General features: G+C 39.8%; 1 protein-coding gene across 2 annotated transcripts in view; it reads left to right on the top strand.

The window, feature by feature from the left end:
- Positions 1-4,327, top strand: part of Papolg (poly(A) polymerase gamma) — a 35,490-nt gene extending 31,163 nt beyond the window's left edge. For both annotated transcript variants that reach the window (XM_040271017.2, XM_005322037.5), the window contains one exon: positions 2,243-4,327. In XM_040271017.2, coding sequence (XP_040126951.2) covers positions 2,243-2,341 — 99 coding nt within the window. In that variant the 3' untranslated portion in view covers positions 2,342-4,327. The remainder of the gene's footprint in view (positions 1-2,242) is intronic.
- The last annotated feature ends 16,106 nt before the right edge of the window (positions 4,328-20,433 follow it).

The following is a 20,433-nucleotide window of genomic DNA, read 5'->3' as shown; positions in this document are numbered from 1 at the left end:
ATACCTTTATTTTATTTTTTTTCTTAATGTGGTGTTAAAGATCAAACCCAGTGCCTCACAGATGTGAGGCAGCCCCAAGAGCCCCTAAATCTTAATTCAAAGTTGAATCTTTGAAGAGTTACCTTTGAGACAAATAATATGTAGTTAAGCATGATAAGCTAATAAACGGGTGCTCAACAAAAACCTTGTATAAATCACAGAAAGCCCTTGTCTGAGAAATTACAGTGAACAAAATAGTTTATCTTTATCCCTCCCATTAAATGATAAAGTGCTCATTACAGTCAGCTTGTCACTTGTGAGGTGTCTCAGGACATATTAGCCATTAGAAAGCAAAGCAGTATCCTCACAGGCCATTAGTTGTATGATTTGGCAACACAAGACAAAGTTATAGGTGTATAATTATATTAAGTATGATAATGGAAGAAAAAAATTTGAGGTGGATTTTTAAAGTATTAAAGAATGAAATAATGTGTTCAGAGTTCTTAAATATTTTGAGTATAAAGGGTAAGTGGGTAAACCAGATGAATGTGGTAATTTTAATAATGCCTGAATCTTCATTGATCTATCCTGTACTTTTATCTGTGTCCAAAATTTTTCTTTTTTTTTTTTTGGTACCAGAGATACTCAACTGAGTCACATCCCTGGCCCTATTTTGTATTTTATTTAGAAACAGTGTCTCACTGAGTTGCTTATTAGCACCTCGCTGTTGGCAAGGCTGGCTTTGAACTGATTTTCCTGTCTCAGCCTCCCAAGCTGCTAGGATTACAGGCATGCGCCACCACACCCAGCCATAATTTTTTGATGGAAGTGAAAATAGAGAAATTTATTTAGCCAATGTACCACAGAGAATTTCTTGACAAGAAACTTTATTATACTATTTCTTTTCTTTTTATATATATAAAACTTTAATATATATATAAACTCTTTTTTTTGTTATTTTCTTTTTGTGGCTTTCTGTCCTAATGTTGCATAGTTACCAGGGAGGATTAGTCCAGTGATTACATAAGAGTTGGGCACCATAAATTGTCTATATTTTGGCTCCTATGGAGGCCTTCAAAATGAATCTTTATTAAAAATCAAAATAAAACCAGTATACTGGTTTATACAATATATATATATATATATATATAGTATACAGTATATATATATATATATATTAGTTGTAGATGGATACAATACCTTTATTTTATTTATTTTATGTGGTGCTGTGACTCAAACCCAGTGCTTCACATAGGCTAGGCAAGTGCTCTATCACTGAGCTACAACCCCAGCCCCTATCATACTGTTTGCATCACACAGGTCTATATTTTTAGAAGTCTTTCTTTGCTTCTCAATTCCTTAGGTTCTTCATTATATAATAATTCTTTAGCATCCTCAGAATACCTCACACAGATGTCCCTGAATTTCACTGTCATCAGTTACCTACCTAGGTTAAAAACTTCAGTTTTCCGGGAAAATTATGTATCTCACAATTGGGAGATTCATGAATGTATTACAGAAACTAGTTGAAGGATATAACTCAAATATCAGATTTTCTTCCATAACCCTCATTTTTCATTTCACACCCCAAGAGTTTCCCGTTTAGTTACAGTGTACTTCCTGTTTCTAGTATCATTGCCTGACTTCAGGGACTAGGTTCTTTATGCATTTCTTTCTTTTTTTTTTTTTTTTTAATCTTTATTTTTTAGTTCTCGGCGGACACAACATCTTTTTGTTGGTATGTGGTGCTGAGGATCGAACCCGGGCCGCACGCATGCCAGGCGAGCATGCTACTGCTTGAGCCACATCCCCAGCCCCTGTTTGTTTGTTTAAACATTTAGTCATAGATGGATGGACACAGTACCTTTATTTTATTTATTTGTAGCAGTGCTTAGCATCTCTGTAGTATTTCTCAATCCGGAAGTAGCAATTGATTTAACATAGTCCTCTTCTCCTATACCTTCTCACCCTCATGCCAATTCTTCCCCTTTCCCTTGTTCCTCCACTTTTCAGTTCTGTGTTTTTTTAAAAAAACTTCCAAAAGCAAGAAAGGAAATGAACAAACAATACCAGAAGGAAATATTCAACACATACCTGAGTATTTAGGAGCTTAAGGAATTTGGAGAGAAACAGTTGGATGCTTTATTTTATATATAGCTCCCTATATATACAGATATCACATATATAATGCTTTATATTTATATATATATATATATATGTAAACATTTGCTTTTCCTTTTTTGTTTCTGTGTCTTTCTAATAGAGACTACCAAGTAAAGAACTACCAGATTCATCATCCCCAGTTCCAGCAAATAACATCCGTGTCATCAAAAATTCCATTCGACTGACCCTTAATCGGTAAAAGCAGTGCCTCCTCACTTAAGTGAGCATGCAATCATATAGTGGCATAGATATAGCCACTTTTTTCAAAATAGAAGTGGCTGTTATATGTACAATAGGTGAAAGTTACAGTCATCAGCCTAACGACCTTGAAGTGGTTTTTGAACTCTCACACTGACCTGCAGATGCTGTAGCATTCTCTCACTGATTGCTACATACACTCCTCTGAGGATCACCTGCTATCAAATTGTCATCTACAGTATTATGGCTTCGCATTTGGAGGTTTTACTGCCTTAACTTTTGATGTTTGTTTCTCTTGTTATGGGAACCAGTTCTTGGCCACTTGGACACTGAAAACAAGTGCTAAACACTTTCTTTTTTCTTTTTTTCTTTTTTTAAGTCTTATGTTGTAATCATTGTATAGAACTGAAAAAGTTGAAAAAAAAATTTTGTCTTGTAATTTTCCAAATGTTAATGCATTTATTTTAGTATCAGAGCCAGTTTCTGAAACCTGAGATGAATGAATGTGAGATATCTTTTCTGCTTCCTTCATTTGTGTAGATGTATTGTCTGTTCTGTTGGTTTAAATTATTTTTTTCTAGATGGCACATGGAATATTTAAACTTTTTTTTGTTTTTTTTCTTTTTGTGCCTTTCTGTCCTAATGTTGCATAGTTACCAGGGAGGATTAGTCCAGTGATTACATAAGAGTTGGGCACCATAAATTGTCTATATTTTGCCTCCCATGGAGGCCTTTGAAATGCATCTTTATTAAAAATCAAAATAAATCCAGGATACTGAAAGTCAGTATATGAATGGTGAAATTGTTATGTATCCTACTATCTCATGCCATTCTTGTTAGTTGACCAGTATTTTTTACTGAGGATCAACTCATTTCACCATCAACAAGATACCTTTACATACAGCAAACTTGTATTTTTGAAGTGTAAAATTAACTCGGCATGATAATTCCTGACCATAATTTACCCCACAACTTCAAAATTTCTTCACAGACTAGGCATGCAGAAATAAGCAGTGGATTTTATTGAACTCTAAAGGCATTTTTGAATGACATTGTTAACAACCATTAATTGGCTCAGGACCTTTGTAATTTTTATTTAACTATATTAGTTGTCTTTTTTTACACTGCTTTTTTCAATGCACTTCTTAATATTTTTTAAGTTTCATGAATGCATGCTCAGTTTATTAAAATCCATAACCATGTAATTCTTGTAATATGTTGATTCAGTGTTTTGTAAATGAAGTCGTATGTATTTTCAGAGTATTTTTGTATGTACTGTAAGATACCATCTTTTCAAAGAGAAACCTTTAAAACCTTTACTGTCTCTCTTTAGTCTAATTTTTTAAATATGAATTATGCTTGAATTATTATATTTAAAATGAAAATGTATAGATTGCACAGCCAGGAATGCCAGTATATGTTACAGTTCTTCAGCTTTCACACCACATTTAGTGGGCCAGTAGGAAAAACAGAATGGTACATTGAATAGTGAAGAAATACCTGGTTGTATATTTTATAGGACTCATGGGATGCCATCTAGTCAGTGGAGAAATAGCAGTCCATTTTCTCTTGTAAGCCCCTTTACCGTTGAGTTTAAATCCTTGAATTCAGATTGTCAGAGAGCAGTATCTTCCATCTCCCACTCCTGTTTCCCATCCCCTAGGTCTCTGAAATACAAATTCTAGTGTTTAGCTTGTACAAAGAAAAATGTGGCAAACTTCTAGAAGGAAAAATAATTGTTCCATTATTAACTTTTTCCCTATCAACAAAAGATAAGAATGAAATCCCATAACCAAGTTGTAGTTTCCATGGCAAAGTCATTCTCTTAGCTGACCCTTTTCCTGTATTCACGTATTTTGGATTTGTTTTACAAATACTCTTATTTGGACAAAATTGAATGATTATGAAAGAATTGAAAAACTGTCACTTGACTTCAAACTTTGAAAATTCTTTGGTAAGGGACTTAATTAAATTTTATATACTTGAAGTGTCTCTGTGTTTCTGTATTTCCTCTCCCCTGCTTTTATAAATCAGTCTTTAACATCTCTTTAGGAATTCCTTATAGGGCTGGGGATATAGTTCAGTTGGTAGAGTGCTTGCCTCACATGCACAAGGCCCAGCACCACAAAAAAAAAAAAAAAAAAAGAATTCCTTATATCTCCATGTTTACCCTGTTATAGAAACATATTCTTTGGAATGGCCAGTGGAGTTTTTCTTTAACAAGAAACAACAAATCTGACCCCCTACCATAATATAGTCATTTCTCTTAGATTAAAGATCCATTCTGCATGATGTTAAGCCATGGTCAATGGTTCAAATTAGAATCCTCAAGAATAGTATTCTTCAACTTGTTCAGTCATGGAGGTTGGTAAGATGCTTTTGAGATGGTGGGTTCACTCAGAAGTGTGTTCTTCATCCTGACAAGCAGGAAGGACTCAGTACATTTCGTGACCATAGTAGGAGCTTCCATTGTATTGGTTCCAAGGAAGTAAAAGGAGACAGCGTGGTCTAGGATTGTATGTTATGTTCAGAGGCACTACATGTATTCATTTTCAAGTGGAACTATACCTAGAAATACATTTCATAAAGTCCCATAACCTGTTCTTCAGTATATGGACACATATTCATTTTCACACAGTATTAGATTTTAATATATTCATTTTTCAGTGACTAACTTTGGAGAATAGTATATATCAAAGGAAAATAGATGATGTTTAAACCTTAGAGACTTAGAGATAGTAACTGGCTCAAAACTATAAAATTGGGGCAAAAGAATGAATTTTCCAAGTTTATTGGTGCTTAAAATAAGAAGAACTTTATCTTAAGATGGTGTTTAAGTGCTTATTTTATACTATAGTAGCAATTAAAGAAAATAGGCTAAAGTTATTTCCACTATTATCCCACAATTGTGAAATGAGAATTCCTAACTTGGGGATCATGAACCCTTTATATATGAGACGTTTTTGTTTATATATTTTAGGGGGATGAGGGGTCATAACTTTTTAAGTTTCTCAAAGTAATTCATGACCCGAAAAAGGGAAAGGAGGTAGGAAACACTAGGATTGAACAATCCTAGAATATTTCAAATTTCCTCCATTTGATTTTGCTGTGGTGTATTTCTGAAAATGTACTGTGGCTCTTAACTAGTAAAGTATTGGTAGAGGATCTGGAACACTATTTCTAAAGTTCTTTATATACTTCAGATAAAACATACCAACATTATAAAAATATACCAACATCAGATTATCATATGTCTTCATGTTAAATCCACTAACAGGGTCAAACTTTAGTTCTAACAAATTTAACCTAAGATCCATCTGAGTAAAATAGCTTAGAATGATCATTATAAGTGATATAAAATAGAAATAATCATCAAAGGTCCTAATCCTTTGCGTTCAGTAACATTAAATTTTTCACTTTCTCCTCCATGTTTGTCATTCAGGCCAGAACACACTGAACAGACCAATAAATAGAAGTGTTTTAGTTAAAAATAAATATTTTTGTATAAAGTGTTTGTGTTTAAATAAACAACTGCCTAACAAATCATCCAAAGCTTAGAATCTAAATTGGTTGTGATGCTAATAACAAATAGTGCACAGATGGAAGAAAACCAGTCTCAATAAATTATTTCCTTTGAGGTTTTCTGAAGAATTGTACGACGTCATGTCCTTCCCAAATTCCCTAATTTTTTGAAATAATTTTTCTGATATAATTTTATATTTAAAATCAGTTAAACATAAATTTATCAAGTTTGTTATAATTTTAAGCTATTACTGAATTTTAACAGACTGAAAGTACTTAGGCTGTCTTTGATGTAAATGGTGCTACATTATTTCACAGTATTCTATAAAATGAATGCAGCTGCTGTTCCTTTCTAGATGTTTGTGTGGTTCATATTAATTTTTCCTGCCTTTATTTGGATTGTTTTATTTCTTAGTTGTACATATGAGACTTATTTGTCTGGAATAAGTAATCAAATAAACTTGCTTTGATAAATAGGTGGTGATTGAGTAATGTTATTTGGGAGCAACTCAAAAGTGCCAGAAGTCTTTCCTTATTTTTCAAATTGATAGCCAATTTTCACTCAGACTCTTTTTGGTAGATAGTGTTATCCTTTCCCACTTAATACAAAAGCAAAGCTCAGAAGCAATTTGCCTCACACAGAATCACCTATTAAACATTTAGCAGCAAGCAGTAACACTTTGTACAATCTGCTCTGAATTCAAAGAAGTTTCAGCTTTCTGCCCTTTGGGGTGCTCTGACCACACTTTCATGAAAAGGTCACTTGAGCCATCTGTATCAAATAATGGAGGCAAAATTCTGTCATTCTTGTGGTCAGCATCAGGCAACCAGAGTCCTCTGTGCTAATGACTGAACAGAGGTGTGTGTAGCAATCAAACCTTAAATACTATACAGACAAGCATAGGTTACAGGGTACATTCTTGTAAGAACACAGTGGCTAGTCACAGCTAGTCTACATCCTGGTACTGGATTCACAAATTTGAGCTTCAAGGTTACTAGCAAGCCATATATGTCACCAATGGGAACACACTGGATACTTATTAAGCTACAATCTCCTGTATTGACTGAAATACAGACAACAGGACTTCTAGTAGTCACTTGTGAAGTGAGGGTTTCCCAATTAAATTTCTGGTCAATCATCCCTGGACTGATTTTCTGATTGAAGCCACTTCCTATTCCTAGGATACAACTTATACAAATAGAATTGTCACACTGCTGAAATGTTTTAAAGTCAATTAACAAAACGGGTTACTTTGTGGATTCAAATGTGTTACAGAATTAAGAACAAAATAGATTATGTTGCTTTTAAAGCTCATATTCTTGAAACTATCAAACTTTATGATCCAACCAAACTGTTTTACGGAAGAGTCTTTAAAAAAGACACACTGCCAAGTCCTTTCTTGCCAATCTTTGTTGACATATTTTACTTTTCTGAGCTGCATAGAGCCTCCCATGGTACCCTGGCTGGAGTGACTCACTCTATCTTCACAACACGTTACCTGTACCTTTTTAACATTTAAATTATTTTAATTTGCATAACTTTCAGTTTATCTGTTTCCCCTGAGAAGCCTATAGGTTTCAAAGTAGTGACATTCATCCAAGATTTCTTATGTAGTTAGTGCCCAGAAAATGTTGAAGAGGGAAACATGAGTCCTTGTTTCCTTGGGGTCTTTGATTTGTTTTATTTTCTTTTGTTTATAATTCAAATAGGATTGATTATCTTAAAGAGAGACCAATAAACTAAGGTTCAAGAAGGCAAAAAAAACTTAGTGAAGATCCTAAAGATACCCTTTCCAAACTTTTCAACAGTAATCCTGCATAAGAAGTGCATCTTATATTGTTAAGTTAGCACATATATACATACTTGAATATGTGTATAGAAAGATGTATTATATATATGCACACATACAGTTAAAAGAAGTTCACAAAAACAATGTCTCCTTACTATGTGTGACACAGGTATTTTATTTTGTTTCAATATTTTAGATGGCAGTTGTGATTTCACAATCAGTCTTGAGTTGTTACTTACACTTTGAATTACACTGCATTAAAAGCTCTCTTCCTCAAAGTTCTTCTCAAACCTGCATCATCTTTCTTTTCTCTGTTCTGTAATGCAAATATTCTTAGCAAATAGTTCAGGAAAGGATAGTAGGATGAAAGATGAGAAAGAAGTAAATCAAGTATAGATATTCCCTTTTCCCAAGAAAAGATTCTGACCCCAAAAACATAACACTTTTGCATCAATCAATACAGCAAGAGTGTAAAAGTCAAAACACAGCAAAAAGCACAAATTGGGACCTTTGGATAGAATTTAATATTGGTCAGTTGACTTCAGCTGGCCAACAGATGGCATCAACTTTCAGAAAGGGGCCTGGGATTAAACAGAAGAATGACAGGGATAGCTTATTAACCAAGATTTATTCAATTGAGAGGCAGAAATCACTCATGCAGAGAATTCTATTGTACACAGCTCTCTTAAGGCTCAATATGGCCAAGAAATGCAAGGATACTAGATACAAGGGAAGTTCTAAGCCATAAGTATAAAAGTGTTTCACATTCACTGAGCATTTTCTAATGTGCCCTTTAAAACATCATGGAACTTAATCTTTATGATGACCCTATGAGGCAGCACTATTATTTGTATTTTACAAATGAGGAAATTGAGGCTTAGGGAGATTACATAACCAGCTCCAAATTGCATAACCATTAAGTGGCAGATTCCGGAAGTATGATTCAAAGTCCAAGTGTTTAACCATATCTCTCAGTTAGGAAAGGACTTAGAGATATCAAATCTCCACCACCCCATATCCTCCCATGAGGTATGGACTTTCCAGGGTATGCTGGCCAGTTGCAACGATGGTCATTTGTTCCAAGATGAAGGGGGCACTGCAGAGAGCTTCATTCTATCCTGGTTCTGTCACTTAGATCTGTGGAACTTTAACTGATGCTTAAACACCCTATGCTTATTTTCTCCCATCTTAAAACATTTGCCCTTTAAACCTTTAGGTAACTGTCATGAAAATATCCCCAAAGACCAACAGGACTCCAAATAGAGGAGACAGGTAATCTCTTAGGATTCCTTAGCCATCAGACCAGAAAGAAAGAGATCCAGAAGGAATATCACCAAGAAAAAATAAAATAAATACCTGATATGCTTATGCACAGTGAGAAGATAACACTGCTGTCACAGAGCTTGAGAAAAATCAAGTAAATTTCTTAAATGGCACATTTTCATTTTAGAGAACTCCAAAAACCAAATAAAAAAAAAAGATATGGGACAACAGTACATTACATGGCTCAGCTGTGAATTCACATAGTCTTACTAATGTAGATAGAGAATACTGAACTAGCCAAAAAATTTCTATTGAAAAGGATGTGAGAGTTGAGGAAGACAGGACCTAAGAGGATAAAATCCTCATCTTCAATAGTAATAAGTAGAAAATATCTAAAACTGACAAATCTAGTATAGTATAAGCACGTTATTTAGAAATATGTAACTAGGAGAAGGAAAGTCTTAAAATGTTGAAGATGGCTGCCTCTAGAGAAAAGAAATAAAAAATGAGGAAGAGGTAGGAAGGAGATGACCTTTTAAAAAAATAAAATGTGTAGAACGTTTTACTTTGAAACTAGTCTATCCACTATCTAACCAGCATGGGGTAGGAGAATGATGCTTTGAAGCAGCTAGACCTAGAGAGCTACTTCCTGTGGGACTCTGAGCAAGTTGCTCAGCCTCTTTGAGTTCTAAGTAACTCATCTGTAAAGTGGGACTATTGATACTTATTTCACAGGAGAAGCACAAGGAAGTGCAGTCAGACTTCCTCGCTGTATTCCAACTTGCCACTCACTTGTTGACCAAGAGGACTCATAGAAGTTACTTACTTCTGTGCCTGTTTTCTCTTCTTTAAAAAAAAAATGGTGATTATAATAACAGAACCTACATCAAAGAGTTGCTAGATGGATTGAAAGAGAGGTGATCCAAAATTTCTCAGCACATACTGCAGTTTAATAAATTGCTGAGGAATTATAGGTTACATGAAATTACTATATGTCATGCTCTATGCATGGCGATGATCCACAATGGACAAACCTTCTCCTAAAAAAATACCCCACAAGAGTCAGGGAAGAAAGCCAATGTCTGTCTCCCCAGATAGACTGAAATAATAGATTCCCCACCTCCCAGGCAATGGGGTGGAGATACATGACCCTTGCCCTGCCTCCAAGTCCTTCTCAAAACATAATTCTCAGAACAGTTGTTTTATTTGGAGAAATGTGTAGGAATTAATAAATTCTTTGTTTTTTAAGAGCCAAACTGGATTTATAGCACAAAAAGCCTGGAGTGGGGATAAAAAAAAAAAAAAAGTGCATCACAAGTTCAAGGCAGCCTGGGCAACTTAGCAAGACCATCTTAAAATAAAAAAGAACTGGGATGAAGCTCCATGGTAGAGTACCGTTGGGTTTAGTTTCCTGTACTACCAAAAAAAAAAAAAAACAAGTCACTTCTTACTTGGGATGTAGCTCAATGGTAGAATATGTGCAAGGCCTTGGGTTCAATCTCCAGGACCAACAAAGGAAAAAAAGAAAACGAAGTCACTCTAGTACTGTGGAGTTCATAGGCTAGGATGGAGAAGAAACTCTGGGGAGGAGGTTTCTATAAGAGTTGGGGTAACGAAGGTGCCTAACATTGGGCAGATGCTACAAAAACTGAAAAGGAATGAATGGACCATTTGGAAGCACAATTGCCTGTGCAATAAATTAATTTTAGAAAGAGGGATAGAAGGCAGAGTGAAGAATGGTTCCTAGGTTTGTGATCTGTAGACTAGGTAGATGAAAGAAGTGGGATGTTAAGAGGAAGGTGGGAATCTAAAGTACCATACACTCAAATCTTCTCCCCTCATTCGTATGTATAGTGGACATTTTCTAAATGTTTTGCAAATTTTTAAGCAAAACATATCTACGTTCAGTATCCTCTTCCAATGGGATGAACGTGTCAAGGCCTTCCTACATCAGTTGGAATGTGGGCTGTCATTCTGTGTGAGAAACAAAGACTAGGATTATTAGGACAAGGTTGGGGTTGGATGAAGTCTGTTTACTTGGTACTGGGAATTAAACCTAGTGACCCCCTACCATTTAGCTATATTCTTAACCCTTTTTAAATTGTTTATTTTGAGACAGGGTCTCCAGGCAGGCCTCCAACTTGGACTCCTCCTGCCTTGGCTTTCAGAGTAGCTGGGATTACAGGTATATACCACGGTGCCAAAAGCAGAGAAAATTTAATTTTATGATCATGTATAAGATTAAGTTCCAGAAATAATTTAAGTTTAGAATTATGATGAAGACTTTGTTAAACGAGCTCATTTAATAAATACTGAGTACTTACTGTGTGTAAGATTTCTATTTTCCTGTCCTCACTTGTTGACCAAAAGGATTCATAGAAGTCACTTACTTCTGTGCCTGTTTTCTCTTCTTAAAAAAAAAAAAATGGTGATTATAATAACAGAACCTACATCAAAGAGTTTCTAGATGGATTGAAAGAGAGGTGATCAATAAATTGCTGAGGAATTATATGTTACATGAAATACTATATGTCATACTGTATGCATGGCGATGACTCACAATGGACAACCCTTCTCCTAAAAAAATACCCCACAGGAGTCAGGGAAGAAAGCCTCATTAAGGAGGGGAGACAGACAACAAACGTGTACGATTTCAAGTAGATAGAAGTATCAGAAAAAATAAAGAACGAGGGGATAGAGAGAAATGGGAAAGGTCAGGAGGTGGGCAGGATCCCTAAGCTATCCGAGGTTTTAAAGAAAGATCTCTTTAAAGAAAGATCCCTTTGACAGGTGATATATGAGCAGAAAGCTACAGTAAGGTAGAGGGCTATGCTGGTTTCCCATCCAGAGACATGGGTGAGAAGCAGCACGTAGAAGACAGGTTAATTCTGGGATGGCCACTAGATGTGTAAATGGAGCTGTTGAGGAGGCAGGGGGATGTACCACCCTGGAGTTTAGAGAGAAGTTGGAGCTGGAATTTGGGAATTGCCAGGATCCCACTTCGACTTACTTTGATCAGAGCTCACCATTTTTCAGTGCTAGGGGATGAGAGTATGGAGATGACAGAGCTATAACGAACAGAGGTCCTCAGATCTTGTTCTACTCTGGGCACTTTGGCAAGCACTGAGAGGGTAGTGAGTTGGGATGTCGAGAGGGGAACATTCCAGAAGAGGCTACTGCAGCCCAAGAAGCCGGGGCCAGGAGGGGGCGGAATTATTAAATTCTTTTTTTTTTTTTTTACCAGTTTATTTATTTATTTTTTTTTAATTTTTATTGTTGGTTGTTCCAAATATTACATAGTTCTTGACAAATCATATTTCACACTTTGATTCAAGTGGGTTATGAACTCCCATTTTTACCCCATATACAGATTGCAGGATTATTAAATTCTTATAAAGTTTCACTGAACTGTTCTTCTGTCCACTCAAAGATTACAACAGGTGAAGCCAAAATCAGAAAGTTTAATCAAGTCTGTCTTTGCCAGCCCAGGACTCACAGATGCCTTGGCCTAACAGATGCCCCACCAGGGTGTGACAGACACCTGACAGTGTAAACAGACATACTGATTTCATAGTCAAGTAGATCTGTAAAATGTCACACAAAGGAAGAGGACCACAGGAATAATCTAAAGCCACACCCACACAAGATGCACCTGTACCTCACTCCTCCCACCTCTCCTGGGCAAGACTAGCTAACCCGTCCCAAGTCACTTCCTGCTAAGCTTCATAGCAGTTCAAAGAACTTCTAAGTGCAGGTTCTTTCCAAATAGATTGGTTTCTTGAAACTCACAAGAAGTCAAACACCAAAAAAGAGGGGATTTCTGAAAGCCACCCACTTGGATGGCAACTGGTACTTTCAAATATTAAGAAAAGAGAAAAAAATCGACCTTGATTAGGCAGTATCTAATCTCCGTAAGCACAGGAAGTGAAGGCGATCATGTCTGATTTGCAGGAGGCCCTGAGGTTGCATGAAGCATCACTCCCCAGCAAGGCCCACTCACAGCCTGCAGAGACCGCCTGTTTTGCCTGCCTTCCAACTGAGCAACCCAGAGGGAAAGCACCATCAAATTCCCTATGAGCTCTGCAACCAATGAGCTGCATCAAAGTCACCAGGTGAGGGGAGGGGGAGAAGGAGGGAAGAAGTGAAGGAAGGATAAGATGGTTTGACAAGGCTCTATTGTTGGGGCCAGCAGTATTTGGTAGCCATAGATGTTTATCAAGTCCCTAACATCCATCAGGTATTGAGCTGGGAACCATAACCCAGACAGGAATCAAACACTCCCAACTCTGAAAGACTCTTGGACTGGTAGGAAATTGGCTAGCAAACATTGAGGTTATGCTGCACCATTGAGAGCACAGAAGAGGGAACACTTAACCCTACCTTGGTCAGGAATGGTGCTGGGTATAATTAATAACCGTGGAACTGAATATTGTAGGACTGTTAGGAATTTAGGAGAGATGGAAGAACGGAAAGCAGTACAGAGAAAACATTCATTCAAAGCATGGAGACACTGGATTATTATAGTAGATCTGTGTGGAGTCTGAGTGCACTTTGGAGAAAGGTGAAAGAGGATGAAAATGAGGCCAAGTCCTGCTTCCCATAGACCTTAGAAGGATCCCTAGGGGCAGGGAGGTGGTGAGAAGGCTCCTCAGAGAGGAAACCGAGGCAGCCTGAAGGAACACGTGCAGAGTTTTAGGAAGTAGAAAGATGGCATCTGCTGACAAAATGGATTAGGGACAAAGTGGAGGGCAGAGTATACCTTCCTTGGGTTGGAAGGTGGACTGTACCATCCTTCATCGTCTCTGAGAACACCAGGGGAGTTTGGAAGAAGAGGGTCCTGACTTCAGATTCAGTGGTGTTGAATCAGAACAGCCTCAAGCCCACTCCACTGGGTGAGGGACAGTAGAACCTGGCCAGTGGTGATCTGGAGCCAGGAGAGCCTTTGTTGGAAATCCAGGTTTCACAGTGAGGCAGTATCTTTACTGATGGTTGTTAGGGGTTGTTGGGGTTCCCAGCCCCAAGAGATGAGTTCTCAGGCAGGAGGGACATTCCCACGTCTCCACCACGCAGTACCCTAGCACAGAGGGCCGGTTATCTGATTAGTCCCTGGGGAGAAGGAACTGAGCATGTGCAGGCCCAGGGGTCTCTCTCATTAGATCCTAAATCCTTTTTTAGCCACAGACTCAGTGGTCCTGTTGCATGAGATGGTCTACAAAGCAAGATTGCTTAGAGCAGACCCAAAGCACCACAGTCTCCAATCAGTTGTACTGGTAATAAAGTAAATGTTTGAATGTACTATGACTCTAAAAGTGCTGGAATATACAAGGAAAAATAAAACTCTTTACAGCCAGAAAGAAAAACAAATGTTTTTAATGTCTGTCTGGCAGTTCCTATGAATTCACATGAGAGAAGAGAGTGTAAATGTATCTTGAAATTCACCAACAAAAGTAATTTATGGTTTATCTGTATTCCCAGAAGGTGATGAGGCCTGTGGCTCTTCCTTTCCCCAGATGTTTCTGCAGGATGGAAACACAGACACTAGACATAGTCCCTGGGTAGGGGCTATGAAAGCTGTAAGAAAAGAGAGATTTGCCCCTGGCCCTGGGAGAGAGGAAATAGCAGCAGGTTCTTGAGGACTGGGATCTGTGTCCTGCTCTATATCATCTCACTGGGGAGGCGACAAGTCCTCAAAGAGGGCAGTTGATTGGCATAGTTAGGAAGGCTAGACCCCAGGGCCAGGAATATTCACCTTGCCCCAAATTCCTTTGCTGTAAAGCACAAGGCCATTGGACTGATGGAACCATACACACAGAGCTGAAGAGGAGTTAGTGCTACATGCTGTGGAGAGGGCTGGGGTGCAGCGTCCAATGGTAGAGTGCTGGACTAGCATGTGTAGGGCTCTGGGTTGATCCTCAGTATGAAAGAAAAACTGCAACACAGGTCACCTTAGAGAAAGATGGAGAGGCAGTCACATGACCTGGCATTTAGGAGGTCACTGATGACCTTAGCAGAGCTGTTCTGTGGAGGTGGAAGTGAATGTAGGGAATAAAGGTCACATTTTTGAAGAAGAGTAACAGGAGGGAGAATGGGAGACCAGAGGTCACAGATCAAGGTGGAGGGAAGGTTTGTTTTTAACTTGGGAGATTTCTGGACATGTTTTAAGGTTGAAGAAAGAACCAATGAAATGATGGTGGATATTTTATAGAGCTAGAGCCAAAAGATAGGAACATTTGCACATGTTGAGAAACTAGCCCTAAAGAGGAGGAGGAATGGGGAAAGGAGGAGAGAAGTTGGGGTAAGCAGTTTCCAAATGGCCCCAATGATCCCTGCTTCCTGGTATTCCTGCCCTTGTGTTAGTCCCATTAAGTGGAAGACAGACTTATTGACTCACTTCTTACAAACAGAATACTATACAAGTATGTCACTTCCGTTATTAGGTTATAAAAAGACTGCGGTTTCTAGCCTGGGCACTTGTTCTCTTTTGGCTCACTCACCCTGGGGAAAGTTAGCTGCCATGTTCTAAAGCAGCCCCAGGTAAAGGCCCACATGAGTGATCTTAGAAAAGATGACTGCAGCTTCAGCCAGTAGCTTGATGGCAACTTGTGAGAGATGCTAAAGGAGAGGCACCCAATTAAACCACACCAAGAGGGTGGCCTGGCCTGTGGTAGGAAGATAATGAATGTTTGTTGTGTTGAGCCGCAAATTTGGAGAGGAAATTCATTACACAGCAATAGACAATAAGTAGACAAATTTGCATGCAGGAGAGGCAAACATTTGAGGTTGCACAAGTCCAAAAGCCTGCTACTTTCTGTGCTGAGAACAAGTTGAGAAGAAGAATGAACATTTAATATGGCCACAAGGGAAGATGGGAAATAAAGGCGACTAACGACGTATCAAAGAATGGACCCAATTAAGACCAAGGACAACTTTTAAGGGCCCAACTGAAACTGGTAACAAAAAAATTTGAAACCACTGAAATAGGCAGTTGAGGGATTTTTGTCCAACTACCTCAACATCCTGAAATTGAAGAAAGAGAGACTATTGAAATGATTCAGGATTAGGAGTTTAAAGATGATAGGTTAGAAAGCCAAAGATGCAAATCGGTTGAGGATCCTGGCAAGTGAGGGAGTGCAGTTAAGGAAATCACGGGAGGGAAACAAGAGGAGGTTAGGTCATGGATGGATGGGCAGGTAACAGCAGGCTCAGTAAAGCTGATGGGTTGATGTGATGGGCTCAAGAGTGAGAGGAACCAACCAAAAAGGAGCAGCCCTGGGTGACCAGACAGGTTGGGGTGTGCCCATGGGTACAGGATGTTAAAACGGGGTGCCTGTGTTAGTCAGCTTCCCGTCACGATAATGAAACACCTGAAATGTTCCCAGCAGAGATAAAGAGAAGAGACTTATTTGGGCTTACAGTTTGGGGGATTCCAAAGCATGATCCTTGGTCCTGTTGCTTTGGTCCTCTAGCAAGGCAGCATGTCGTGATAAGAGTGCGTGACAGAGCAGAGTCACTCACCTTAAGACCAGTAAGCAGAAGTGAGCAGGGGACCAGCATCCTACAGTCCCCTTGAAGGGCATGCTCAATGACCTCAGGCCCTTTCACTAGGTCCCGCCTCTCCAAAATTCCACCATTTCCCACTAGCAACACCCTGGGGACCAAGCCTTTAACACGTGGGCCTTCGGAGGACATTCAGGTCTCAACTACAGCAAATCTCTTCACCAGTCCCTCCAGTCTGAGCTCCGTCTTCCCATCACCATAAACATGCTTCAACCACAAAGGATTCCTTTGGTTGTCTTCTCGTCACATCTGCCTGGTTGCCCTCCCTTCCACCTTCACTCCTGTCTACCCTTCCATCTTTCCCCAATACACTTTTCAATTCTCAAGCCTGAGCTCATGGTCTGCTTCCTTGGAGAGACCTCACAAATGTCCCCTGACTGAATGACTATCTGTCCGTTCCAAAGCTGGGTTTGCACCTGTTACAGTCTTGTATTTACCATACGTTATCATTAAGAAAACAGGGTCCTGTGTTTTATTCACTGGAAGGTACATCCTTGGAGGGTAGAAAGCCTAGGCCAGCATTTTAGATAGCTGATGTTTCCAAAAGAGTGGCTGATTTGCTGTCAGTGCGCAGGGCCGAACCAGCTAAAGTAGTGAAATAATAAGGCTAAGATCCAAAGTTAGGTGACCAGACAAGTACATGAAGAATTCCAAAACAAAAATTCAGTGGGAAGTACAAATTAAAACTACCTTAAGATTTCATCTCACTCTAGTCAGAATGGAAATTATCAAAAATAGAAGCAATAATAAATGTTGGCAAGGATGTGGGGGAAAAAGGTACAATCATACATTGCTGGTGGGACTGCAAATTAGTGCAACAATTATGGATAACAATATGGAGACTTCTCAGAAAACTTGGAATGGAACCACCATTAGACCCAGCTATCCTACTCCTTGGTTTATACCCAAAGGACTTAGAATCAGTCACATCGATGTTTATAACAGCTCGATTCACAAAAGCCAAACTATGGAACCAACCTAGATGCCCTTCAACACATGAATGGATAAAACAATGTGGTATATATACACAATAAAATATTACTCAGCTTTAGAGAAGAATGAAATTATGGCATTTGCTGATAAATGGATGGAGCTGAATAACATCATGCTAAGTGAAATAAGCCAAACCCCCCAAAACAAAGGCCAAATATTTTCTCTGATATGTGGATGCTAATTCCCAATAAGGGGGTGGGAGCTAGGGAAGAATAGAGGTACTTTGGGTTAGACAGAGGGAGTGAAGGGAGGAGAGGGAGCATAGGAGTAGAAAGACAGTAGAATTGATTGGACATTATTACCCTATATGCATATATGATTACATGACCGGTGTGATTCTGCATCATGTACAACTAGAAGAATGAGAAGTTGTATTCCATTTATGTATGATGTGTCAAAATGCATTCTACTTTCATGTATAACTAATTAGAACAAGTAAAGAAAATTCAGTGGGGGGCTGGGGATATAGCTCAGTTGGTGGAGTGCTCACCTCGCATGCACAGGCCCTGGGTTCAATACTTAGGACCACACACAAACAAACAAACAAAAAATAGTGGGTGAGAGCTATCCTCTGAGCACTTTGTCCATTCTGCATGGGTCAACCCCCACAGTAACCAGGCAAGGTAGATCTTCCTGAGCTTGGAAAGCTAAGCCTGTAAGTGTCTACTTGGCCATGATGTGTGTCTGTATTCCTCCCAAGGTCTCATCCAGTCTAAAGACTAGATTCCATGAATATGCTGATGACTCCTATATTTCATCTCCAGCCCAGACGGTGCCTTTACTGAACTCTAAAGATAACCCCACCTGCCTTTGAAGGGTCTTTAACAGACCCCTCAGACTTCACATAGCAATAGTAAACTCCTGATTCCAACCCAAAGCCTGTTACTCCCACCATAGTCTCAGTCCTGGTAAATGGAGACTCCATTCTACCAGTTAGGACTAAACTTTGATCCCTCTCTTCCACACTCACACTCGGCACTTCCTGCCAGCTCCACCATCAAGGGGTGTCTAAATTTTATCTCTTACTTCTGTGATTCCAGCTCCCGGGGAGGACCACCCATACCTCTCACCTGTTGTTGCAATGAGCTCCTTACTTGGCGGACCGCTTCCTCTCCTGCCCCCTTCAGTCTATTCTTGACATGGCAGCCGAGATTCTTTGCAAATAGAAATCCTGTCATGTCACTCTTGTACTTAAAAGCATCCAGTAATGTCCTAGCTCAGAATAAAAGCATAAATCCTCACAATGGCTCACAGGCCCTGCCCAACCCAGTCCCCCATCAGCCACTGCTCTGACTTCTAAATAGCTGTAGTGGACATCGTTCACCTATCACACAGCTCACCCATTTAGAATGTACATTGTGTAGTTCTTAACATATTCCCAGAACTTTGCAGCCACAATCTCAGTAAATTGTGGCACATTGTCATCATTTCAGGAAAAAAAAAAATGTATTCCAAAGTCAGTAGTCCCCAACTCCACCCACTCACCCCAGCCCAAAGCAACCTACTTTCTGTCTCTACAGATTTGTCTGTTCTGGATATTTCACATGAACCTCTCTGACTGTATCTTCTGCTCCTAAAACCCCCTTCTTTGCACCTGTCCTCTGTCTCCCTGAGAGCCCCAAACAACCGCCCCACATTCTCCACTAGGGCCTGGGCTCTCGCCCCAAACCCACTTTCCCCAGGTCTCTGAGTGGCCACACCATCTCCTTTGTGTTTTGGCTTAAATGTGCCATCTTCTGCGGAAAGCTTTCCCAGACCTCCACCCCAAACACCACCCCCCACCCTCCCTTTCCTCTTCCCCACACACCCCACTTAATTTGAAAAAGTATAATAAGTATATAGGCATATTGTTAGGCAGCACGAATCATGGTGTGTGATATGTTTCTCTTCTAATTTCAGTGGCCCCTGGCCTCTCATGAACTATCAGCTCCAGAGACAGAGGCTTGTTCACTTATTCTCTGTTGCTCCCTCCATGTCTCAAATAGAACCCGAAATATACTCTATAAATATTGTCAAATGAATAGCAGAAATAGGATTTGATCACATGCCTGTCAGGCTTCCAAACCACGCCCTTTATTACCATGCTTTCAGATCTTAGAGGATGAGAAAGATAAACAGGAGGTAAACATACAGAAGGTCCAAAGCCTCCGGTCAGTGACTTGGGTGCTGAGGGACCTGGCCCAGATCTTCCCTGCAGGTTGGGGACACTCATGGCCTCAGCTGCTGGGCACGGTGGCAGCTGGAGCTCACGCTGCCCTGGCTCCAGGACTTGTCCTAGGCTGAGAGCTGCCTCTCCCCACGCCAGTGCCCCATGCCAGGGCCACCTGCTTCCAAAGATCCTTGCAGGGGTCGTGGAAGCCATTCCTGCGCTCCCATTTCCAAGGGTCATCCTGACTCCAGAGCTCCTTGTGACACTGGCAGTAGCCTTGGTTGTGATGGCATCCCATCAAATCACAAACGTAGAGGTCTATTACCAGGTGGCACCGATCACCACGGGTTATTCATTTCTTCTCTGATCCCCCGTGTCCCCAGCACCACTCATGGAGTGGCAGCTTCAGGGGCAGGGGTTTAACCTCTCTGACTCGCCGTTGTACGCCCCGTGCCCTGAACAGAACAGAAAGACTGACGCCCTGGAGCCTGCTCCGCCAGGGCGTGTGCTCCCTGGAGAGCTCAGCCTGTGACTGTCGTCGGAGCAACTTCTTCCAGGGCTTTCCAGGGAGGTCAATGGATCTCTGGGAAACAGGACAGAGAAGAAACAAGCCCGGTCTCTGGAAATCCACACGGACAATCAGATCATGGACCACTCACCGCTCATCATGTCTCCTCACAGAATAACCTGGGAAGGAAGAGAATGGGGCATGCAGGGACCACAATCACCCCCATGCCCCAGGATCATTCCCTCCCGAAACCAGCTCTGTTTCTTGTCCAAGAGACCCGCCATGGGCTGTCTGTCTATGCTATGACCTCA

The sequence above is a fragment of the Ictidomys tridecemlineatus genome, chromosome 12, assembly GCF_052094955.1.
Source record: "Ictidomys tridecemlineatus isolate mIctTri1 chromosome 12, mIctTri1.hap1, whole genome shotgun sequence".
NCBI lineage: Eukaryota > Metazoa > Chordata > Mammalia > Rodentia > Sciuridae > Ictidomys > Ictidomys tridecemlineatus.
Note: the sequence above shows the minus strand (reverse complement) of the source record. Positions and strands in the feature narration are given on the sequence as shown.